Genomic DNA, 21,920 nt, shown 5'->3' with positions numbered 1-21,920 from the left:
CCGCGAGGACCAAGACCCTGGCGCGGGGCCCGCTGGAGCCGCAGGGCTGCGCCCTGGGAAGGCCCGCGCCCACCCCACATCCCCTTCGGCTGCTCTGAGACGTGCCCGCGGAGGCCCCACTGTCCGCCGCGATGGCTCGCTTTAGGGGGACCTCGGAGCCTGCTCCCAGAGCGAAAAGAAGCCCTGACCAGTCCGGCCGCCCGGAGCCGCGGCTGGCGATGTGACTCGCTCCGCGGGCAGGGCGCGCAGACCCTGAGTCGGGGCGATTCGGGGCACGCTCCGGGTCCGGCTCCGCGCGGCACCATGAACGACGACTTCTGCCGGGCGCTGGCGTCCCGCCGGCCTGCGGCGCCCCCCGGCTGCCTGCCGCTGGGCATCGGGCCCCCTCCCCGGCCGGCGACCCCGGCCCGCGCCGAGCCTCTGGGCGCCGTGCCCTTCCTGCTGTACCCGGGCGCCGCCCGGCCGCCCTACTGCGACGCCTACGCGGCCGCGTTCCCCCGCGCGCCCTTCCCGGGCGCCTGCCACTACCCCTTCGAGCCCGCCTTCATCCAGAAGCGCAACGAGCGCGAGCGCCAGCGCGTCCGCTGCGTCAACGAGGGCTACGCGCGCCTCCGCGGCCACCTGCCTGGCGCCCTGGCCGAGAAGCGGCTGAGCAAGGTGGAGACCCTGCGCGCCGCCATCCGCTACATCAAGCACCTGCAGGAACTGCTGCGCGCCGCCCCCGACGGCCCGGGGCCTCGCGGGCCCCGCGGCCGCGCCCCCCTGGCGCCCGACTCGTCCGAGCCCTCGTGCTGCTCTTCCTCGCCCCTCTTCGAGTCGGAGGACTGCAGCCACTGACCGGGCTGGGGCCGCCCGGGCTCGGGGTGCTCAGGCGGCCGCGGCACCCTCCCTCCGCCAGCGCCACCCCGGCCCAGTCCCTTCCAGCGGGGGCACGAGAGAGGCCAGAGCGGCTGTCGCGGGGCGGCGAGGGCGCGCTCCCCGTCCATGCCGGCCACCCGGGGGTCGGGCTCCGGCTGGGCCTAAGCCCCGCGCGGGGTAAGGCCGGAGGTGCCCCGGTCGTGGAGGTCCTGCTCCGCCCTCCGTGGCCACGGGCGCAGCCCAGGAGGCGAGTCTGCTCTGGTCCGCACGCCACGCCCCTGCTCTCCACGAGATGGCCTCAGACGCCAGCGTCCGCTTCCGGGACTTGCTTGTCACCTCCCCCACCCCCGCCGCCCCCCAGAGGAGCCCAGAAGGAGAGGCGCAGGCCAGATTCTGCGTGCACTCGGCCCAGGAGGTGGCAGTGTGTGCGTTGGTGGCGCCCTCTGGCTTCCTTAATTGAGGGCCTTACCCACCCCACGCCCCAGTGTGGCCCTTTCCTTCCCCCCTCCCCCCGCCCCCGGGATGGGTGAGGACTGCGTGCTCCCCCCTCAGACTGTACTCTGTGGGCGTGGGGACCGCATGGGTGTACCGGCGCTGTGTTTGCTCGACGGGGCTAAATAAAGACGTTGAGTTTTGTGATTCCCGGGTGGTTGTCCGCCTTCCCTTCCCTGACGCCCCTGTCTCCTTCCCACTCAAGCACTTGCCTCCAGGGTGTGTGGGGTGTTGTTAGCTCATGCATTCAACTAACATTTACAGAGAGCTTAGTACATGCCAGGGGCAGTGTGGGGAGGGCACAGAGTCCCAGAGATAGGCACCTCCCCTTGCACAGCTAGGGGCAGGCTGGGGGGGGGTGCGGGGAGAAAGGTGGGCACACCCAGGAGTTTAGAAGAGGAGATGGTATTTCCCCCCATTTCCTCTTGCTTCCTGCTTGGAATGCAGATGTGATGGCTTATGCTACAGCAGCTATATTGTGATTCTGAGGACAGAGGCCACACACCGAGGATGGTTTGAAGAGAAAGGCAGAAGAAACCTAGGTCCTTGATGACTTCAAAGGGCCACATACTAGCCCTGAAAAGCTTATCTTCAGGCTTTTATCTGAGAGCCAGAACAATCTACTTAAGTCACTGAACTAGCAGTGGAACATAATTCCTAGACACTCACTCTAATCCTTAAGTAAGTTATAGCATTTGTTTCATGTTGTATTTTCTGCACACAGGAAAAGTGCCTGGCATGCAGTAGGTGCTCAATGACATGCTTCCTTTGTTGTTGATTTTTTTTTTTTTTTTTTTTTTTGTAGCTGAAGCACAGTACAGAATAATGGGTTAAAGTACAGGCTCTGGAATAAAACAGGCTCCAGCCATTTATTTGTAAACTCGGGCAAGTTGATGACCACTCAGTTACTTTACACATAATATGAGGAGAATAAAAAATAATGGTGCTGGATATTCTGGGTACCCTCAGACCTGCTGTGCCTCAGGATGCTGTCAGTGGTGGCTTATGGTTTCTGATTAGGTTCGGTCAATGAGCTGCAAAGTGGGCTTGTAGGTCAGAGGAGAAAGAAGTTGGGATATCTATTCTTCAGCTCTTTCTTTGCCTGGCCATAGTTTGGTACTAGTAAATTCTTCTATGGAAGACCAAAGTTTCCTACGAAGGCTCTAATTCCTCTCCTTGCCCCTTGGGACCTAGGAGTGGTTATAACTTTGCATAGTTACTAAGCCTAAAATGTTCATTATCACCTGTTGGTTTCTACCTCCTTGTTTCTCCTATAGAGGTGTTTCTCACTCCCTCCAATTTATCCCTCCATCTGCCTCGTCTTTCTCCTCCACCACCACCTTTGCTACCTTCTTAATTTCTGTCTGAATTGATATCAAACTCTGTTGGCTCTTTCTTTCCATTCCTCTATTTCATCTTTCACTGTTGCTGTCCAGGTCTGAAAATACAAACGTGATCCTCACAGTATTTTGTACTTGCTTCCTATTTGGTATTTATCACACATGTTATATGATACACGGTTTCCATGATCAGACTCTGAGGCACTCTAGGGCAGGGGCCCTGGGCATGGAATAAGGCTTGAATAAATGAATAGCTTCAAAAGAATGTGCCATAGACTCAAAAGACAATTCCATAAGAGGTACTGCAAAATGCTTTGAGATATAGCATGGAAGAACCTTGAGGATGTTATGCTAAGTGAAATAAGCCAGTCACAAAGAGACAAATATGGTATGATGCCACCTATGAGGTATACAAAACAGTCAATTTCATAGAAATTCAAAGTAGAGTGGTGGGTTGCCAGGGGCTACAGAGGGGGGGGGGGGGGAGAAGGGGGGCCCCCCCCAGGACCCCCCCCCCCGCCCCACCGGGCGTAGGCATGGGGTGAGGGAGGAGGATCTCGGCCTGACGGCTGCAGGTAGAGATGTGAGGGAGGGCTGTGGACTCCTACTGAGCTGGACCACCCAGCACCCTTTCTGGACAGTGTCCTGGGCCTGAGGGGAGGGGTGGGTTGAACGTTGACACCAAGGGGCTAGTCTGAAGCCTGAGGCTCCATAGCACTTTGTGAGCTCTCCGTCGCCCCAGCCTTGAACCTTCCAAACTGTCTCCCTCTGCCCCAGCCCAGACCCACGTGTGAGCCCCCAGCCCCACCCCCAGCCTCCTTGGGGACATTCCGCGCTGTCACTGGCTGGGCTGGGGAGGAATGACAGCTGCCTGGCCGCGGGAGCTCGGCTGGGCAGCAGAGAGCCCGTGGAGGCTAATTTTACTCCCTGGGAGCAGGGAGAGCGATCCCCGGCCTGCCCCGGCTGGCTCAGCAGGGCAGGCTCGCCCAGGGGCTCAGCCACCCAGTCCCCAAGGCAGGGGCACTGGGGACTCGGGGACGAGAGGGCAGCGGGTGGACAGCAGGAGAGGCCGAGGCTCCGGGAGCCATGGAGCCGTCCTCGACCCAGGATGAGGGCCTGAGGAGGAAGCAGACCAAGAAGCCTGTTCCCGAGGTCCTGCCCAGGCCGCCGCGGGCTTTGTTCTGCTTGACTCTCCAGAACCCCGTGAGGAGGGCCTGCATCAGCATCGTGGAATGGAAGTATCCTGCAGGGTCAAGGGGCTGCACGGGGCGTGTGTGTGTGTCAGGGGAGGCAAGGAGTGGGGCTCACCGATCACAGGCTTGGGGGCCGGAGACCGGGGCCTAGGGCTGGAGCTGGGAGCCTTTGCGAAGGAAGCCCTCAACCGGGGAGCAGGGGCCCCCCGGGGGCTGAGGCCCAGGTCCCGGAGGCAGCCTGGGTGCCTCTGTAGTGTCTCTGGAAGGTGCTGGAAGGTGTGCCCAAATCCCCAGTCCCCAGCGTCGAGGGCTCCTCTCAGCCTCCCTGGGATATGGGACAGGGCTGGGGCCAGGGGGAGGCTACAGCGGCCGGGGCGGGGGGGAGAGATGGGCCTGCACCGAGCTCTGCTGTGACAACAGGCCTGGGTGGGAGGCACCACGTGGGCACAGGGACATGAGCCCCCTTCTACGCTGGCATTAGCTCGTCGAGGGAGAATGATGAAAATTTCCAGCTTATTTGGGGCAGAAAGGAAGGAGATGCCGAGGGGGGGCCATTGTCAAGTGGGTGCTGGGTGAGCTGCTCGGGAATATTTGAAATACTTCTGAAGGGTTTTGGAAGGCCAGGCTCCCACCAGCTGTTCCCTAGAAGAAAGGACAGTAAGGGAGCCGCAGGGACAAGGAGAACCCGGGTGGAACTGGAAGGTCTGGGTAGGAGTCAGCCCTGCCCCCACGCGGCACCCAGGAGGCTCGCGCCCTCCTGTCTGGGGAGCGGGGGCAGACTTCCCCACCCGTGTCTCTCGCCTGCATCCTGTCCCCTCTCCAGTCCTCTGCCCCGAGGCCGCCTCTCTTCAAACCGCAGAGGAAGGTGGCTGGGAAGGGCGTGGGGTCTCCCTCTAGCCATCTGTACAGGGCGTCCCCCAACCACGCACGAAGAGCTCGGGCCTCCCCGCTTCTCCCCCTCAGTGCCCTCCACAGCCGCCCTGTAATGGTCAGCCTCCCCGGAGGCTGTGCTACTCACCAGCAAATCCAGGGAGCCTGGTGGGAGTCCCCTCCGGAAAACGGCTGGCAGGGCCTGTGTGGGTGGGTGCACGGCCCTGGGGCCACGGATGCCGTCGGTTACCGTCGGTTACCGTCCCCTCCTCAGGCTGCAGAGTCCAGGTTTCATCCCTCCCCGCCCGCTTCCCAGGGGTGCTTAGCCCAGGCCGCAGCAGCCCCAGCCTCCCTTGCTGATTCTGCGAGGACGCCGCGGCCTGTCTGGCCGTGGCTCCGCGGAGCGGGGAGAGCAGCGGTCGGTGGGGCGGGGGGGTTGGGGGGATCGGTACTGAGACGGGGGCTTCAGACTCCCCGGGCCTTGAGGCTGAGTAGCCCCCAGCCAGGAGCCAGAGCCTCGTGGTCCCAAAGCGTCTCAGTGGACGCTCCCTGTTGGAGGAGGGGGGGGGCGGGTGCCCCACAGGAGCCTGGCCCCGTCTGTGCCCTGCAGGAGGGCAACGTGGGCCCATCAGCCTGGCCTTGTAGTCAGTCCAGACAGACCCCCCAGCGCGCTCTTCCCCTTAATCCCACGAATCCCACGCCTCACTCGAGGGCTCTCCTTAACCCTGCACCAGACCCTTCGAGACCATCATCTTACTCACCATCTTTGCCAACTGTGTGGCCTTGGCCGCGTACCTGCCCATGCCGGAGGACGACAGCAGCGCTCTGAACCTCGGCCTGGTAAGAGGGGTCTTCCCTTCCTCCTGCCGGCCTGCTGCCCAGGCTGCGCGCTGGTAGGTGATGCTGGAGCTGCAGCCCCCAAGGATACAGACCCCACGTCCCCACCACCTGCAGGACTGGCTGAGGGGCTCAGAGCTTTGCAGGGAAACCTGGCCGGGCTGGGTTCCATCATATCAGCACTGGGCAAGTACCCGGTGTGCCAGGGGCGCTGTGCTGAGCTCCTTACGCCAGTAAGCCATGTCCTCCTCCCCATGACCCCTAAACTAGGCCCATTTGACAGATGTGGAAACTGAGGCTTTGTAAGGCCAACGATGGGGGCTGAGTGCTGAGTTCCCCTCCCTGGTTGTAACCCGGAAGGATCGTGCTTCTGCGGAGCTTGCCTTTCCGGGATGGCCTGACGGAGAGAGAACACATGTGTTAGAGCCACACTCTCCTCATCCCGGCACCAGTAACAAGTCCACAGGCCAGAAAAGGCCGCGGCTGGAAGGGGCTTTCCAGAACCAGGCTGTCCTGGCTCCTCCCCAGCTCACTCTGTTTACGGATGAGAAAACTGAGGCTTAGGGGGGGTAAAAGACGGACTTACCCAAGAGCTAGATCATAATAAAATGCTTGGTGTTTATTAAGCGCTCATCAGATGCCAGGTTCTGTGCTAACTAATTTACATTGTTGTCTTTTTCACTTCCTGTAACTGCCCCCATGAAGTCAGTAACGTTATTAGACCCATTACAAGACAAGGAAACTGAGGCTCAGGGGGTCACCCCCATGCACGCGTCTTCTCCCAGGGTCTCAGACGCGGGGCTCTGACTTTCAGACCCGGCCTGGATAGCTGTGCCACCAACGTGGTGACAGTACGAGGGCCCCTGGGGAAGCCAATGGAGGTGTTGTTCTCGGGCATTTACCAGGCCCCTGAGGGGACAGGCTGATGGACCCGCCTTTTCGGCACGCTTTTCCTGCACTAGCTCTGTGGGGTGGGCGGAAGGAAAACTGTCACGCATGCGTCCAGGGACTGGAAGGATGGCATTTATTTCTGCCTCTGCTTTGCGCTGGTTTCCATAGGAATCTATCTTGAGCTGGGGAGAAGCTGAGATTCTAAGTGTGTGCTTGGCTATAAGCGGAAAAGCTCGGAGAGTGGGAGCCAGAGCAGGCAGGCCCTGCGGTGAGGCAGGCGGGGACGGTGCTCCTCGGAGGCTGGGCCCCATGAGGCCGGTCCCTTGTCTACGCTCTGGAGTCCAGGGGAGCCCTGCATCCATGCCTTTAGGAGTTCATATCGGGGGGCCTCGGTTCCATTTCAACTCCGTAAGAAGTTGACTATTTTGGAAAGAAGCTCCACCCTCCTAGAAGGTGTAGAATCGGACTTTAGTGGGCATGTCGCCTGCCATCTTGAAACAAAACGGCTGCCCTAAAAAGTTCACACTGTGTTGTGTGCTTGCCTTTGGCCTGTGGGCTGAGTGACGGAGTCTTGGGTAAGTTCTAGGGTTCGTAGAGACAGGGTGACGAGTTCCCTGGCAGAACCGGACCGGAAACCTTCCCAAAGTAACGACCATCCTGTCAAAGGTCAGAGCTGGGTGGGTCGTTGCTCATCGGTGAGGGACCCTCTGTTGTGAAGCCCAGAGAGGGCAGGTGATACTCAAGGTCACACAGCCAGCTCCTAGCTGAGGCCTCCCCGCTTCTACTTGTAGTCATATGCCGATCTCCACGAAAGCCAGCAAGAGGGAAGGGAGGGCAGTTAGAGCAGGAGGGAGGGAGATGGGGGCTTCCTCTCTTTCTCGCCCTGTTGGCCGCTTTGTAGGTATCTGAGGAAGGTCTGGGACCCCCCCAGTCATCCAACAGAACCATGGTTGGGAGAAAGGAGGCCCAAGGACCCACTCTGCACTAACTTTCTTACTTATTTAACAGATATTTGTCGTGTGCCTGTTACATACAGGGGACCTACTTGTGAACCAAACAGACATAATTCCCATCTTGACAGAGATTAATTTATCCAATCAATCAAACAAGCAGTTAAAATGAAATGGGAAACATGCAAGGTCTGGGTGCACTTGGACGTTGTCCCAGAGGAGAACCTGAGTGAGACGGGGGCGTCAGGGTGGCCCCAGCAGATGGCATGTCTGACCTGAGCCTGGAGGGCAGGGCCGGCTTCACGGGGTGTGACCTGCACTCGGGCGGGCCCTGTGCTCAGGGGGTGATACTCTGGGGTCGTGGCATCGAAACATCTGATAATTTCATCCTTGAGTGTATGTTTTGTACGTGAAGTTCAACAGGGACGGGGCACAGGGCCGTGGCTCACTCGCGGTCCTGCCTCTGTCACTTCCCACCCCTCCCCTGTCTCTGGGGACAGACTCTCAGTTCAGTCCCCTGGGAGGCCACCTGGCAGAGCCTGGGCGTGGTCCTGGGAGCGTCAGGGTTGGCACACGTGCCCTTCGGTGTGTCAGGACAGCCACGGAGGTGGCTGTCCCCAGCCTGGGCTGACAGCACCATGGCCTATTCAGAGAGGGCCCTGCAGGGTCCGGCTTCCGGCCCCCCTCCCTCCCTCCCGGTGCTCTGTGTCTCCTTGGGGGAGGCCTGTCCACCTTGGGTGGAGGCACTGGGCCCGTGTGAAGGGCCAGGGCATGGCTGGGGGTGGCATGTGCGCTGGGTCACGGAGAGGAGGTGCCTGGGAGGGTCTGCACCCTCCACAAAACACCAAATAGGCCATAAACCCCACCATGGTAGGCTGACAAAGGGAGCGTGGAAGGAAGGCATTTTATGCCCCCCCCCAGCCTGGGCTGACAGCACCATGGCCTATTCAGAGAGGGCCCTGCAGGGTCCGGCTTCCGGCCCCCCTCCCTCCCTCCCGGTGCTCTGTGTCTCCTTGGGGGAGGCCTGTCCACCTTGGGTGGAGGCACTGGGCCCGTGTGAAGGGCCAGGGCATGGCTGGGGGTGGCATGTGCGCTGGGTCACGGAGAGGAGGTGCCTGGGAGGGTCTGCACCCTCCACAAAACACCAAATAGGCCATAAACCCCACCATGGTAGGCTGACAAAGGGAGCGTGGAAGGAAGGCATTTTAGCACCTGTAATGGCACAGGTTGTGAACAAGAGCCGTGCACTTGCGTCTTGCGCTGGGCCGGCCAGTCCTGGAGCGGGTCCCGGATGAGGGTGGGGCATGGGGGAGAGGCTGTCGCAGCCCCGCAGGAGGAGAGATCTGGGTGAGGGGGCCACGTTGGCAAAGGCCTGGAGGCACGAGGTAGAGAGATGGGCTGGGATTTGGAGCATCTCTCAGGCCATCAGGTAGAAGAGGGTGGGGGCGGCGCGGAAGCAGGGGAAGTGGTGTCCAGTGGAACTGAGGCCCAGGTGACGGTGAAGACAGAGAAGTGGGAGATTTAGGAGGGGGATCTGTGGACTCGGTGCCTGATGGGCGTGGGGACAGAGCGTGGGGGAGGGGAGGCAGTAGGCGAGGTGACCCTCGGGCTTCAGAGCGGGTGACCGAGCAGATGGTGGTGTCGCTTTCCGAGACAGGCGCTCCTGGGGGAGGAGCAGGCTGGACTGGGGGAGGGGGACGGCGAGGCCAACCCCAGACGGTGCAGGTGCAGAGGCCTGCGTCCACCCAGCACGGAGATTTGCAGGTCTGAGCACTGGGCGACAGAAGTTCCCTCACTTTGGGTGACTGCAGACTAGCTGGGGTGAAGGGGGAAAGGTCAGGGGGCAAGAAAGGCTTCCCACAGGGGCCTGGTGTGCAGACTCGAGGCAGCTGGCACCCTCGCTCATGGGAGGGAAGCCTCGACACCTGTCCTGGGAACAATCTCCCCTGGGGGGCAGGGGGCCCCTCCGGGAGCTTTTCCTCCTTCCCCCCCGCCCCAGCTCTCACTGAGGCTGAAAGCTGCATCAGCCTGGCTGGAGAAGCCGATGGTGGTTCAGACAATGGGCTCTGGAGCTACAGCTGTGTGATCTTGGGCAAGTCACTTAACTTCTCTGTGCCCTCAGTTCCCTCACTTGTAAAATGGGGATAACGCCGTAAAGTTCAGAGAAGGTTCTGGATGAGTCAAGCCCTTATAAATTATGCCACGTTGTCTATCGACACAAGGAATCTTTATTATGCGGGGGGTCACAGTGCCTCGGCGTGGGCTCCCCAGCCACAAAGCCCCTGGTCACAGAGACCCCAGGTTGTTCCAGAGTCAAAGGGTATAATCCCTAGCAACTCTGACCACAGGATTATTTCAGACAAAAAATTCTCCTTCAGCCCACCCACCATCTGGCCCCAATCGCCTCTCCTTCCAACATCCAACTCACCTGAAGGGCTTTCCTGACCCCGCCAACGGCCCCATCCTCTAGCCAATCATCACCATCGTCATCATCACCGTCACCATCTTCATCCTCAGCCGTCGGGCACCTGCCCCACGCCAGGCGCTGCTCTGACGTCTCTCAGTGCATTATCCCCCTCAATGCCCACCGCGGCCTCACAAGGCAGTGCTATTATATTTCTCCCTTTTACAGATGAATAAACTGAGGCACAGCGCATGCCCAGTGGACTCCGCAGGCAGGCCTGTACCCTCGGTGGGGCATTGGGTGTGGCTCCCCGGACATCAGAAGGGGACACAGGAGGAGGGCGGTCTCTGCTCCCCTAGGGGGCGGCCTGGGGGGCGGGGTCCCAGGACAGCAGGTCCCGGCCCCGCCCTGCGTGAGACCCCACTTTCTCCTGACTGTGGAGGTGCTGCCCGTCCAGGCCAGGACAGATGCTGAGATCCAGCCCCACCCCTACTTGCCCCAGAGAGCAGGCTGCTTTAGGCCTGCAGGACCAGTGGCTAACACAGCTGTCCCAGGGTTCTGCCAGCCGAGTGGACGCTGGGGACTCCGGTCACAAAGGAGCACCGTGTGTCAGGGAAGCAGGAGGATGGAATAGACCCTGAGCTGCCCCAGGGCACGCGAAGGGCAGGGAGGTGAAGGCTGAGACCAGTACCCAGGGCGCCGGCCCCCAGCCCAGACCAGGACCCTGCAAGTCCAGCTCTACCCCTCGAAGGGCTACCTGCTCCCTGAGGCCTGAAGGAGCCCTGCTCCTGGGGGACCCCCTGACTGAATTAATTAAAGGAAACCTTCGGGAGGGTCTCCTTTCCAGCCTGGGCCAGCCTGAGGGGACCCACGTGGAAAAACAACAGCAGTGACCACTTACTAGTTCTTGGGACAGGCTAGAAATGATCTACCTATCACTCCGCCCACAAACTAAAAGTAAAAACTGATTAAAATATAGAAGGAACGCATGTCAGAGGTTAATTCAACGGGTAGCGGAACAAGGAGGAGGGTAGAGTTGGCTCAAAGAGAATTTGAGAGACAGGAATCTATGCTATTGGAGAAAAAGTGACATAGGCTAAGATTGCCTGCCGGGCGGCACACTGAGCTAGCTACAGGGCAATGCAAGTGTGGCCATGGGATGACGGTTTCTATCAGGCAGAAACCACTTGTGTTTCTACTGGGCAGAATCCTGAGACTCAAACAAAGGTACAGCCCCCAGGTCAGTGGTTTTCAGGGAGGGGCATCTGGCGGTGCCTGGAACTTGGGGAGGAGCCTGTGTCCCGAGCACCGTACCGCCAGCGTCTAGAGGGCAGAGGCCGGGGATGCTGCTACACCTCCCCCCCTGCAACTCACAGGACAGCCCCGCGCCTGCCAACAAAGAGCTGTCCACCCCAAATGCGGGGAGTGCTGAGGCTGAGAAACCCGCCCTAGACAACGAAAGACTCCTTGGCCAGACCTGTTAGCAAAGGTTCCAACAAGGACACGGTGCCTGATCTCCGAGTTCTAAAGGATTTTTGGTAGCACGGGTCAAGCTAGCCTTGGTGCTGCAGGCGTGGGGAGGCCGGCGGGACTGGATGGGCCTGTCTCCGCTCCGGGGCCTCCCTCCCTCCCTCCCTCCCAAGCCTGCCTGCCCTCAGACCGCAGCCCCTGCACATTCCTGGGGCTCCAGTTGCTGCTGTCTACGCCTCTGGCATCCAGGGCGCTGTCTTTTTTTAGGGTCTGGAATGTGCCTGCTGAGGCCACAGCCCACTCCACCTCCCCTCGGAAGGACCCCAGTTCTGGCCTGGCCCGTCAGAGACCCAGGACTTGCAGGGCACAGGCGTCCAAGCTGGGGCCACCGGAGAAGCTTCTGGCAAAATGACAGGAGAGCCTGGCTTTTAGCCCCCACTCGGAGCCTGCCCTCTCCCACCGAGGGGACTCAGAGTCCCCCACCCTCACCCGCACCCCTCACCCCAGGCACCGCGTAGGCACCAAGACGGTGGATGAACAAATCCTTCAGAGACGCCCTGGGCGCTTGGCCCAAGCCGGTCCGTCTCGGGGGAGCCCTGGCAAAGCACAGGCTTTCAATCAGCCACAGTGCCTCTGGCTGCCTTTGGTGGCAGCTTTCTCCGGGCCGTGAGCCCCAGCGCCCTCCTCTGTGCCTGGGCGAGTTGGGGCACGGTCCTCCCAGGACCGTCATGGTGGCGAGTGTCTGACAGGCACACGGGGATGGCGGAGCAGGTGGCCGTTCTGTCCCCTCTCTGCCCTCACAGTACTCCTAGCCCACAGCCAAGCCCCTCTGAGCCCAGGCCTGGGGGGCGAGGGACAGGCTCCGATGAGCCCCTCCAGGGGTCCCTGGGTGCCCTTTCTCCCCCTCCCAGCATGGCGTGGTTGAGGCCACGGACCCTGGATTCACATTATGGCCCTGCCACTCAGAAGCGATCCTGGAGAAATTACTTAACCTCTCTGTGGTTCAGTTTCCGCATCTGTTAAATGGGGGTAAGAGTGCCCCCCTTCAGGGTCCCTGTGAGGATGAACTGTGTGTGTGTGGCTAGAACAGGGCCTGGCACACAAGCTTAATGACCCAGAGCTGTTGTCACCACGATCACCCAAGACAGTACCATCTCCCACCCTCTCCCAGGTGGGCTCCCCGCTTTCCCTCCTCCGCCATCACCACCCCGCCCCAGGTGAAGAGCCTCCCCCTCTGCGACCCTCAGCTCCGCTGGCTCGCTTGTCTGGACTGCCCCGCACGCCTGACCCGCCCGGACCTATGGGAGCTGGTGTCCTTGCGGGAAGACGGGGGGACGGCAGGGTGGTGGAAAAGGCTGCCCAGGCCGCATTCATTTGGGTGAGAAGCTCACCGGGATAAGTGTAGACACTTTCCTCACTCCAACAGGTCACTTTCCAGACCTGGAGGCTCAGGGGGCCATGCAGGCAGATGCCAGGGCCCGGGACACCTGTGGGTGGTGCGGTCACAGGACACCAGGCCGGCTTCCCCGAGACGCGGATGGCCAAGTAGGGGCAGGTGGGCTGGAGCCCCGCTCCCCTCCAAGCCCCACCTCCCTCAGCTGCACGTAGGAAAAGCAGCAGAGCAGGGGTGAAGCTCAGCCCGCTACTGGGGTGCCCAAGAAGTACCATCTTTATTCCTAGAAACCAACTTTGTTGGAGTCCTAAGCCCACATCCCTCTGGGATGGAGAGAAATTCAGTCAGCCTTGTTCTCTGGTCATCCTGCTGCACCAGCCCCAGGTCTCAGGCAGCACCAAGAAGCAGGGGCTGTAGGGCCTCGCCCAGCTGGTCCGAGGCCACGTTGTTCTGGCCATATGGTTCCCCAGGCCACCGTCCGCTGTCTCCATGTTCAGGAAGCAGGAGGCCTTGGCAAGCCTGGCCCCTGCTTTCTCAGTGGTCCTCAGGGCCCTCTCCCAGACCCAGCCACATCTTCAGGGTGCTCTGAGGAAGCAGGCCCAATGTCGATCTACCCTTGAACCTCCAAACCCTGGGGTGAGTCTCTGTTTTGCTGGGGAGATGCCGCCACCATGCCTCCCACACCAGGGTCGGGCCTCAGGAAACCACCATCTGGGACCTGCCTCCAAACCTCTCCTGAGGCACAGGGCCCAGCATCTGCTTAAGGGGCGAGACAGGGGATGACTCCAGGAGGGAAACAGTCACTGACTTGTAAAAGCCTCTCATGGCAGCAGTGCCTGCCAGCCTGCTCCGAGCGCTGGCTCCGGGGACCACCACGGGCCACCCCCCTACAGGCACCAGCTCCCCGACCCTCAAACAAACCCACTTTGGCTCATTGAAGCAGACGTGCCTTAAAGAGTTAAAAAATAGAGTGGAATGCCACTCCCCTCCCCCGCCAGTAAGATTTGTGTCCTAACAGGTCACAGTGCCTTGACCCTAAGGAAGGAACCTCAGCCCTGGGATGGGCCGGCCGCCTTCCCAGGACCCGTGACCACAGCTGCCTGTGGCTTCTCTGCAGCCCTGCCCCGACCAGCCTGTTAGGGTTTTCTGTGGACGCTGCAGATCCCAGAGCCCTCCAAGGGGCTGCGGGGGGCTGGGAGGCTGGTGCCCAGGCCAGCTGTCGGGCAAGTCCCAGTGCCCAGGGCAGGAGTGCGGCCCCTCTGCAGTCAGACAGGGAGACTGAGGCCGAGCAGGGCCCCTGGAGGGAGCCCAGCCCACTGCCACCCGCTCCCCACAGAGCCCGGGGCCTGCCAGGGTGGGTGAGCAGTCGGAACAGGGTGGCTGACCCTTGGAGAGAGAGGACTCAGCCCGAAAATCGAGGCAGTGAGCGGGGCGGATGCAGCCTGAGCCCTGCTGTTTTCAGCCCAGGACTTTGGGAGGGTCCGGCTCCAGCGCCGCCAGAAGCAGGTGCAAGGCCTGTGGGTCAGGGTCACGATCCAGGGCCACCTCCGGCCAAGCGTGGCCCCAGGGGCCCAGTGAGAGGCCTGTCTGTGGAGGGACGTTTGGTAATTAAGGTCCTTCCTTCTAGGGAGCTGGTATCGGAGCCCTCGCCTCAGAGACAGACAGGTTTATGGTCCTCCCTCGAGGTCGGGGTGGGGGGGGCCGGAGCAGGCACGTCTTCCCTGCTCTGGATCCAGAGCCTGGGGTCTAGCGTCCCTTCTCGGGAATAGAGATCGTGAGGCCACACCTGCTTTTGAGGTATGTGGCAGCAGAGGTTAAATTTTCTGTTGTGTATTCATTCAACAAACACTTCTGGAGCACCTACTGTGCACCAGGCAGTACTGTGTGCCCCAGAGCAGAGCTCCACAGAAAATCAGTGAGGAAGAACCGCTTTGTTGCTGTTAAATCTCATCCAGCCGTGGGCTGACCAGCTGTCCTCCTACGTGGGACCGTGTCACAGCCTGTGCCGTGTGGGACTCACAGCCCACGTTGGTCTGTGATCCACCCACGTGCTTGGAGGGTGCGGCACGTCGCTCTGATGGCTCCCAAATGCTGCTTCTCAGAGCCTCTACGTCGCTCATCCCAGGGTGATGACAGTGGGTCAGCGCCAGGGACACTGACGCATCAGACACCCAACGTGGCTGGCGTGGTTCTAGACGCCGGTGACACAGCAAAGGCTCTAGACTGTACATTCAGGTCGGGGGGGACAGTCAAAGGAAGGAGAGAAACAGAGCACGGCAAGCAGTGACAGCTTCTGACAAAGAACCCAAGCAGGGGAAGAATACAGCTGCGGGGGGGAGGAGGGGTCCGGAGGGCCTCTGGCAACTTTGGGGTTGGGGTCCTAAAGAAAGGAGACAGCAGCCGTGGGGCTGTCTGGGAAGGACCTTCCAGGCAGAGGGAACAGCAAGGGTGAAAGCCCTGAGCCCCAGAGATCTTCGGAGGTGGAAGGGGAGCCGTGCCCAGGCTGAGCATCATTGCCTGGTGGGCTGGGGGAGTCCCCCCCTTAGCCACCACCATCAGAGACTCAGGAAGCTGCCCGCGGGTGCCCCTGGCCCCCGCCCAGCTCCCATTGCCGTTGGGGGAATGTCACCTCTTCCGTCCTGTGGCAGAGAAACCAGGGGGACCCCTGCTCTTGGGGCCCCCGCTCGTGGTCTTTGGGGGCTGTAGTTTGGCGGAGGGTGGTGGGGAGCAGCACAGTGGTACCGGGACTGCGGGACACACGGGGGGAGCTCGCCCTGGGGGCTCAGAGGGATCTGGGCAGTTGACAGGTCTGCTGGGTGATGGACCTGGGGACACAGGCAGAGGGGCCGCTGTGGGCAGGGGTGCCGGGACTGGGGCAGCGGGAGAGCCGGGGGCTGTCAGGGGGTCGTGCAGGCCGGGGAGGCGTGGGGACACAGGCTTGCGAGTTTGGGGGACAGGCCGGCCGGTGCAGAGTGCAGGCGGATCCAGCAAATGTTAGGGTGCGGAAAGGCCTGGGCTGGGTGGGTGGAGGTACCCAGGGCAGAGCAGCGGGAGGGGTCCAGAAAGACCCCGGGTGTCCCCGCTGGGCAACTCAGTGCCATTGGCCAAGACAGAGACCCCTCGGAGGAGCAGGCTCTGGGGCAAGGAGTGTCTGGTTGGGTTAGAGGTGGGCCGGACAGAGCCCAGGCCTGTGAGCTGCCCCCAGACAAGGCCTCGGACCACAGCTCCGCGAGAACCAGAGCACGTGGTGCGGAAAGGCTGTCACCCCCTGAGCGTCGGGAGGGGCCCGGCGAGGTGGACGCTCCCGCACGACGGTCTCCTGTCCTCCGCTGATTCTGGCAGGGAGCAATCGTCATCTCTGTTTTACAGACGAGGAAACTGAGGTTCACGGAGGCTTAGGAGCTCACGCAGAGAAACAGAGCTGCCGAGAGAACCGCTATGCCCGAAACCCCCTGCTTCTCTCTGCCCGCTGGAGGAGGGAGCTTAAGGAAGAGGGGATGGGCGGTGGGGGGTTGGGAAGGCTGATGACGTGGATCTCAGACAGACAGCCAGCGCCGCCCACGGCAGCCAGGGAAAGAGCCCAGGCCCGAGGGGCTCGGGTGCCACCCAAGGTGACAGCGGTGGCAGTTTCTGTGACCCGGGAAGGAACACGTCCCCCTGCCTCTCCTGGGGCGGGGGTGCGGGGTGTGCGCACGCAGGGCTCCCACGCAGTGTGCTCTAATTCCAGGTGCTCCAGGGTCAGGCCGGGGGCGCTATCGGGCCACGAAACCTGCGGGACCCCAGGGCCCTCGACAAGCACCCTGGGAGCCAGGCGGCAGCAGGACAGGCAGGGGCAGGTGCGGGCGGCCCTCCGGGTACATGGCCGGCCGCCCGGCCTGTGAGCACGGCAGTTATTTTGGGCCCTGTTTTCCCTCCCCTCAAGCCCACTTCTGCCTTGCCCCTGGGGTGGCAGCCACTTGGGCATTTCCACACTGACTCCACTTCACTCCGCGCCTCCCGCCTCTCTCCTGATGCTGTGTCCGCCTCCCGGGCAGCCTGCCCTGCGGGGGAAGGGACCCCCGCCCCCCTCAGCCCTGCCGTGGCCGTGTTGCACCCACGCCCTCGCAGGGGCCGCCCGGACGCCCTTGGCAGGGCCTCTCCGCGGAGCGATTGCCCCAATTCCCACCGGTGGCCCTACACAGGCCCTTGAATGGAACGGCGCTGCTTTGCATTCTAACCCTACCTTACTGTTTTCTGGAGGAAGGAGAAAGCTTTGGAATTACAAGTTGGTGGAAAGGAGTAGGGTCCAGGTTAAGGAAAGCAGGCTTAGCCCATATATGCCTCAGTTTCCCCCTCAACATACAAAGGGAGATCTTGCTTTCAGGAAAATGCTCTGAATACCAAGTTGGGAGGGTTCTGGGACCAGATCCATAGTAACGAGCCGTTGGCGACCTCTTCCCTTGCTTTCCACATCTACCCACTCGGAAGTTAAATTCTCTTCCCGATTACTAGCGGGGTGGCCCCAATACAGTGATGGCTCTGTAGTGTGCTGGCCCGGTGGTGGCGGGCTTCCTGGGGTGGTGGTGGGTGACTGACGGTGACACGGGCTTGGATTGTGAGGTCCAGAGGACGGTGGTCCAGTTCTCTCTACGTGCTCCTGTGGTCCTGCAGGGCTGCAGCCCGGTCTGGGGCGGGGCGGGCTTGCGGGGGTGGCTTGCTGGTGAGGGTGCGCGTACAGAGCTCTCAGAAGCCGCCAGCCTGGCTGGGATGGCTGCAAGGACAGCGGCGTCAGCCTGGAGCTCTGACAGAGTGACCTGCTTCTCCGGAAATAGCTCTCTCCTGGGCCCAGAGGACGGGGCGGGGTGACCGGGCCAGGATGGGAGGCTGAGAGAGCCGGCCTAGAGGGGAGGGCCTGGGGGAGTGGGCAAGGCCTCTGCAGGGGGCGCTAGCCGAAGCCCTTGTCCTCCGAGCTGTGGGGCCTCGTCCAGGCACAGTGACCCCCGACACCCGCCCGGCTTGTCGGTGCTTGTGCCCTTTAAGTGGCTGCCTGCAGGCCGCAGCGGGTGTGGGCAGCTGGGGTGGGCCGGGGGTTACAGAAAAGTACATGAGAGGTAAGACCCTGACCAGCCGGGAGGCGCAGCTGGAGTCCCGAGGACTGCCCCCAACCTGCTACTGTGAGTCCTCGGGATGAGGGAGGAGAAAGCGGCCCAAACAGGAGCCATCTGGGGGCCTCCACTCGGGGGGCTGCCCTGACCGTTCATTCATTGGTCCAGTTCTAGGCCTGAGAAGTGAAGTCATTAAAAAAAAATAACAACCCCCCCCACACCTCATGAAGTGTATACTGTAGTGCGTAAGGTAGGAAACGAACCAGACAGAAATATATGTGGCATTTCCAGCTAGGGATCAGCTAAGAAGACAAAGTGGGAGGAGGAACACGAAATAGCAGAGGCCCCCGGGGAAGGACCACCCGCGGCGTGGGGGGGAGGGGGAGGGAGCTGGCGGCGCGGGCCGCGGTGGGCCGCGCGCGGAGCGGCGGAGCAGGGGGCGGAGGGGGGGCCGTGGTGTGACTGCTGCGCCCCCCGCAGGAGAAGCTGGAGCTCTTGTTCCTCATCGTCTTCTCCATCGAGGCCGCCATGAAGATCATCGCCTACGGCCTCCTGTTCCACCAGGACGCCTACCTGCGCAGCGGCTGGAACGTGCTGGACTTTATCATCGTCTTCCTGGGGTGAGTGAGGCCCGGGGGTGCGGCTGAGCTCAGCGGGCTGCCCGAGGGCCCGGAGGCAGGTGCAGCGGTGCAGGGGTGTGGGCCGGGGGCGGCGGGGGCGCCCGCGGCTCACACCCTCCCCAGCCAGGCACCGCCAGTCTCCTTATTCTCTCTCTCTCTTTCTTAAAAAATAAATTTATTTATTTATTTATTTTTGGCTGCGTTGGGTCTCCGTTGCTGCGCGCGGGCTTTCTCTAGTTGCGGCGAGCGGGGGCTGCTCTTTGTTGCGGAGCACGGGCTCTAGGCGCACAGGTTTCAGTAGTTGTGGCACGTGGGCTCATTAGCTGTGGCTCACGGGCTCTAGAGCACAGGCTCAGTAGTTGTGGTGCACGGGCTTAGGTGCTCCGCAGCATGTGGGATCTTCCAGGACCAGGGCTCGAACCCGTGTCCCCTGCATTGGCAGGCGGATTCTTAACCGCTGCACCACCAGGGAATTCCCTCCTTATTCTCTTCACACAAAACTGGAAACGTGTGAGTGGCTCCAGTGCCGAGCAGTTTCTGGACATTCATAAATTTCTCATGCTTTATTATCATCTATTCATTTATTCCATGGACATGTGTTGAGCACCTGTTATTTGGGTCCATGAGAACAGATGTTTAATAACCTGTCTGAGCCTGCTTGGGCTGCCATAACAAGATGCCACAGACTGGGGGCCTGAGACCACAAAAATGTATTTTCTGACTGTTCTGGAGGCTGGAAGTCCAAGATCAGGGTGTGGCCAGGTCTGGATTCTCCTGAGGCCTCCCTCCTCGGCTTGCTGACGGCCGCCTTCTCGCTGTGTCCCCACATGGTCTTTCCTCCAACCACACGCACCCTGGGTGTGCGCCCAAGTTCCCTCTTCTTATAAGGACACCAGTCAGATTGAATTAGGGCCCGCCTGAACAGCCTCGTTTTCACTGAATCACCGCTTTAAAGGTCCTATCTCCAAATACTGCCACATTCTGAGGCCCCAAAAGTTAGGGCTTCAACGTACGAATTTGCAGTGGGGGGGAGCATGGTTGAGCCCATAACATAAGATTTGGTAGCCACGACCTAATTATAACAGCAGCGTTTATCATACACTTACTGTGTGCTTAACATGTACCATCTCCTTTGATTCTCCCAGCAATCCTCTTATTTTCTCCATTTAAGGAAGGTAAGGCGCAGAGAAGTCAAGCAACCCACCCAAAGTCACATAGCCAGCCAGTGGCGGTGCCAGGATTTAAACCAAGGCACTCTCGCTCCAGAGGCTGCTCTTAACCACTAGGCTGCCCTCCCACTCAATAAAAATTATATTGCTTATCTACTAATTGCCCAGTGCTGCTTTAGGCACAACAGGGCAAAGAGAATTCTGTGAATCAGCTTCTGCCCTTGACAGACTGCCTGGCTGGAGGCCACGAGTCTGTGCAGAACAAGGCCACACAGCGCCCCGTTGTTTCACACGCGGTGCAGCCCAGGGGGTTCAGATGTCAACGGAAGGATTCCTAAAGAAGGACTTGAGATAGACCTCAAAGGATAATGGCAATCTGAGTACGCGAGAGCAGGAAGGACCAAAAAGGGGCTTTGTCAGAAACGCAGTGAAGGAGAGCCCGAGGGAGGACCAGCTCCGGGCTCTCTCCGCGTTCCCCCTTCCTCCGACCGCGAGTGTGGGCTGCTGGAACCCTCCACCCACCACGGGGTGTGCTCAGCCCCCGGCCTGACCGTAGCTGCCCGTGGCACCAGCATCTCAGCCCCCTCCAGGACCTGACACTCTTCTTACTGAGCCTGAACGTGGCCTCAGGATTTTTTCCAAAATTCCCCAGATGGCCGTCACCAAAGCAGAGCTGCTAGCGGCTGATGAACCGTACCTTGCCGCCTCCCCCAGTCTTTCCACCGGTACCTTGAGCATGGCTGGGACACGGGGCCCCTGAGCCCCGGGCCAGAGGCTTAGCTGCCCGCTGGGCCGCCTTCTCCCCCTCTCGTCCTCCTCAGGGTCTTCACCGTGATTCTGGAGCAGGTCAACGTCATCCAGAGCAACACAGCCCCGATGAGCAGCAAAGGCGCCGGCTTGGACGTCAAGGCTCTGAGGGCCTTCCGCGTGCTCAGACCGCTCCGGCTGGTGTCCGGGGTGCCCAGTGGGTGGCAGAGCCCCTCCCCCTCGCCCCAGTCCTGGGCCCCCTCCTACCCTGGTGTGGCAGAGGCTCCGAGGGAGGGGCCAGGAGACCGGGGCTAAGTCGTCCTCCTCCCCCTGCCCGCACGCCCCCAGGCCTGCAGGTGGTCCTCAACTCCGTCTTCAAGGCCATGCAGCCCCTGTTCCGCATCGCCCTGCTTGTGCTCTTCATGGCCATCATCTACGCCATCATCGGGCTGGAGCTCTTCAAGGGCAAGATGCACAAGACCTGTTACTTCATCGGGACGGGTGAGCTTCCCGGGCCGGGGTGTCGGGAAGGTCTGGGGACGTCTCGAGAGGGGCATTCACCCAGCCGTGGAGAAGCCCCAGGACTAGGTCGTTGCTTCCCCCATCCACCGACCTCGGGGATGGGTCTCTCCTGGACAAGGGAGATCGGGGGGAGACAGCTCTTCTGGGGTCGGGGGCAAGGGGGGTGAACGGTCAGGCTCTTCCTCTGAGCAGCCCTGCCCCACATAAGGCTGGTGTCCTTGGGCTTTCTGGGCACTTGTGGATTGAGACGTACGCTCAAGATCAGCCCGAATTTCTGTCTGTACTTGCCTTGTAGCTGGAGCCTTAGCTTTTAGTCCAGGGGCCACAGGGTGGGGTCTGAATGGGACTCAGAAGGCACCCGAAGGCCGAATGGCCCGTGGTCAGACATGAGCTACCTTGGGACCTGGACGAACTTGAGCTACACCTTCTAAGCCAGCATCTCTCAAACTGCTTGCTCTCGAGACCCCTTTGGCGGATTTCCCTGGTGGTCCAGTGGTTAAGACCCCACATTTTTACTGCCGAGGGCGTGGGTTCAATCCCGGGTCAGGGAACTAAGATCCTGTGTGCCGTGTGGCCAAAAAAAAAAAAATTTTTAATTTAAAATACAAAAAGGACCCCTTTGCACTCTTGAAAATTATTGAGGGTCCCAAAGAGTTTTTGTTTATATAGATTTTGTCTGTTGATGTGTACGGTGTTGGGAATGAAAACCGAGAAAAATGCCATAGTATTAATTTATTAACTCGTTTTAAAGAGAACAGTAATAGACCACTGACATACTAACATAAAGAATATACTTTTTTCAAAGTTGAAAAAAATTATTGAAAAATAACTTTATTTTCCCAAACCAAACGAAAAATGTTTGGCGACAAGAGTGGTACCGTTTTACGTGTTCTCTGGACCTCTTTACTGACCTGGCTTAGTGGATGTCGGCCGAGTTCTCCCATCGCTGCATTCGGTCTGTTGCGACATCACATGTCACATGGGATCTGGAAAACTCCGCCCCTACATCTGTTCAAAGAATGAGAAACGAGGGGACACATAGAGTCTGGGCATTTTTTTTTTTTTTTTTTTTTTTTTTTT

The 21,920-nt window shown here is 60.4% G+C and overlaps 2 protein-coding genes across 2 annotated transcripts in view; both read left to right on the top strand.

Annotated features, from left to right (window-relative positions):
• The first annotated feature begins 303 nt into the window (after positions 1-303).
• On the top strand, positions 304-837 carry ASCL5 (achaete-scute family bHLH transcription factor 5). Its single transcript, XM_007456164.1, has one exon. It carries the CDS (start codon positions 304-306, stop codon positions 835-837), a length of 534 nt encoding a protein of 177 aa, XP_007456226.1.
• A 2,939-nt stretch (positions 838-3,776) lies between these two features.
• Positions 3,777-21,920, top strand: part of CACNA1S (calcium voltage-gated channel subunit alpha1 S) — a 63,672-nt gene continuing 45,528 nt past the window's right edge. The window contains exons 1-5 of the mRNA XM_007456136.1: positions 3,777-3,928; positions 5,488-5,593; positions 18,263-18,402; positions 20,393-20,535; positions 20,667-20,819. Coding sequence (XP_007456198.1) covers positions 3,777-3,928; positions 5,488-5,593; positions 18,263-18,402; positions 20,393-20,535; positions 20,667-20,819 — 694 coding nt within the window. The remainder of the gene's footprint in view (positions 3,929-5,487; positions 5,594-18,262; positions 18,403-20,392; positions 20,536-20,666; positions 20,820-21,920) is intronic.

Source organism: Lipotes vexillifer, unplaced genomic scaffold (assembly GCF_000442215.2).
Source record: "Lipotes vexillifer unplaced genomic scaffold, Lipotes_vexillifer_v1.1 scaffold1201, whole genome shotgun sequence".
Lineage (NCBI taxonomy): Eukaryota > Metazoa > Chordata > Mammalia > Artiodactyla > Lipotidae > Lipotes > Lipotes vexillifer.
Note: the sequence above shows the minus strand (reverse complement) of the source record. Positions and strands in the feature narration are given on the sequence as shown.

Coding starts and splice junctions, on each gene's coding strand:
- ASCL5 (XM_007456164.1), top strand. CDS start 304: ATGAACGACGACTTCTGCCGGGCGCTGGCGTCCCGCCGGCCTGCGGCG.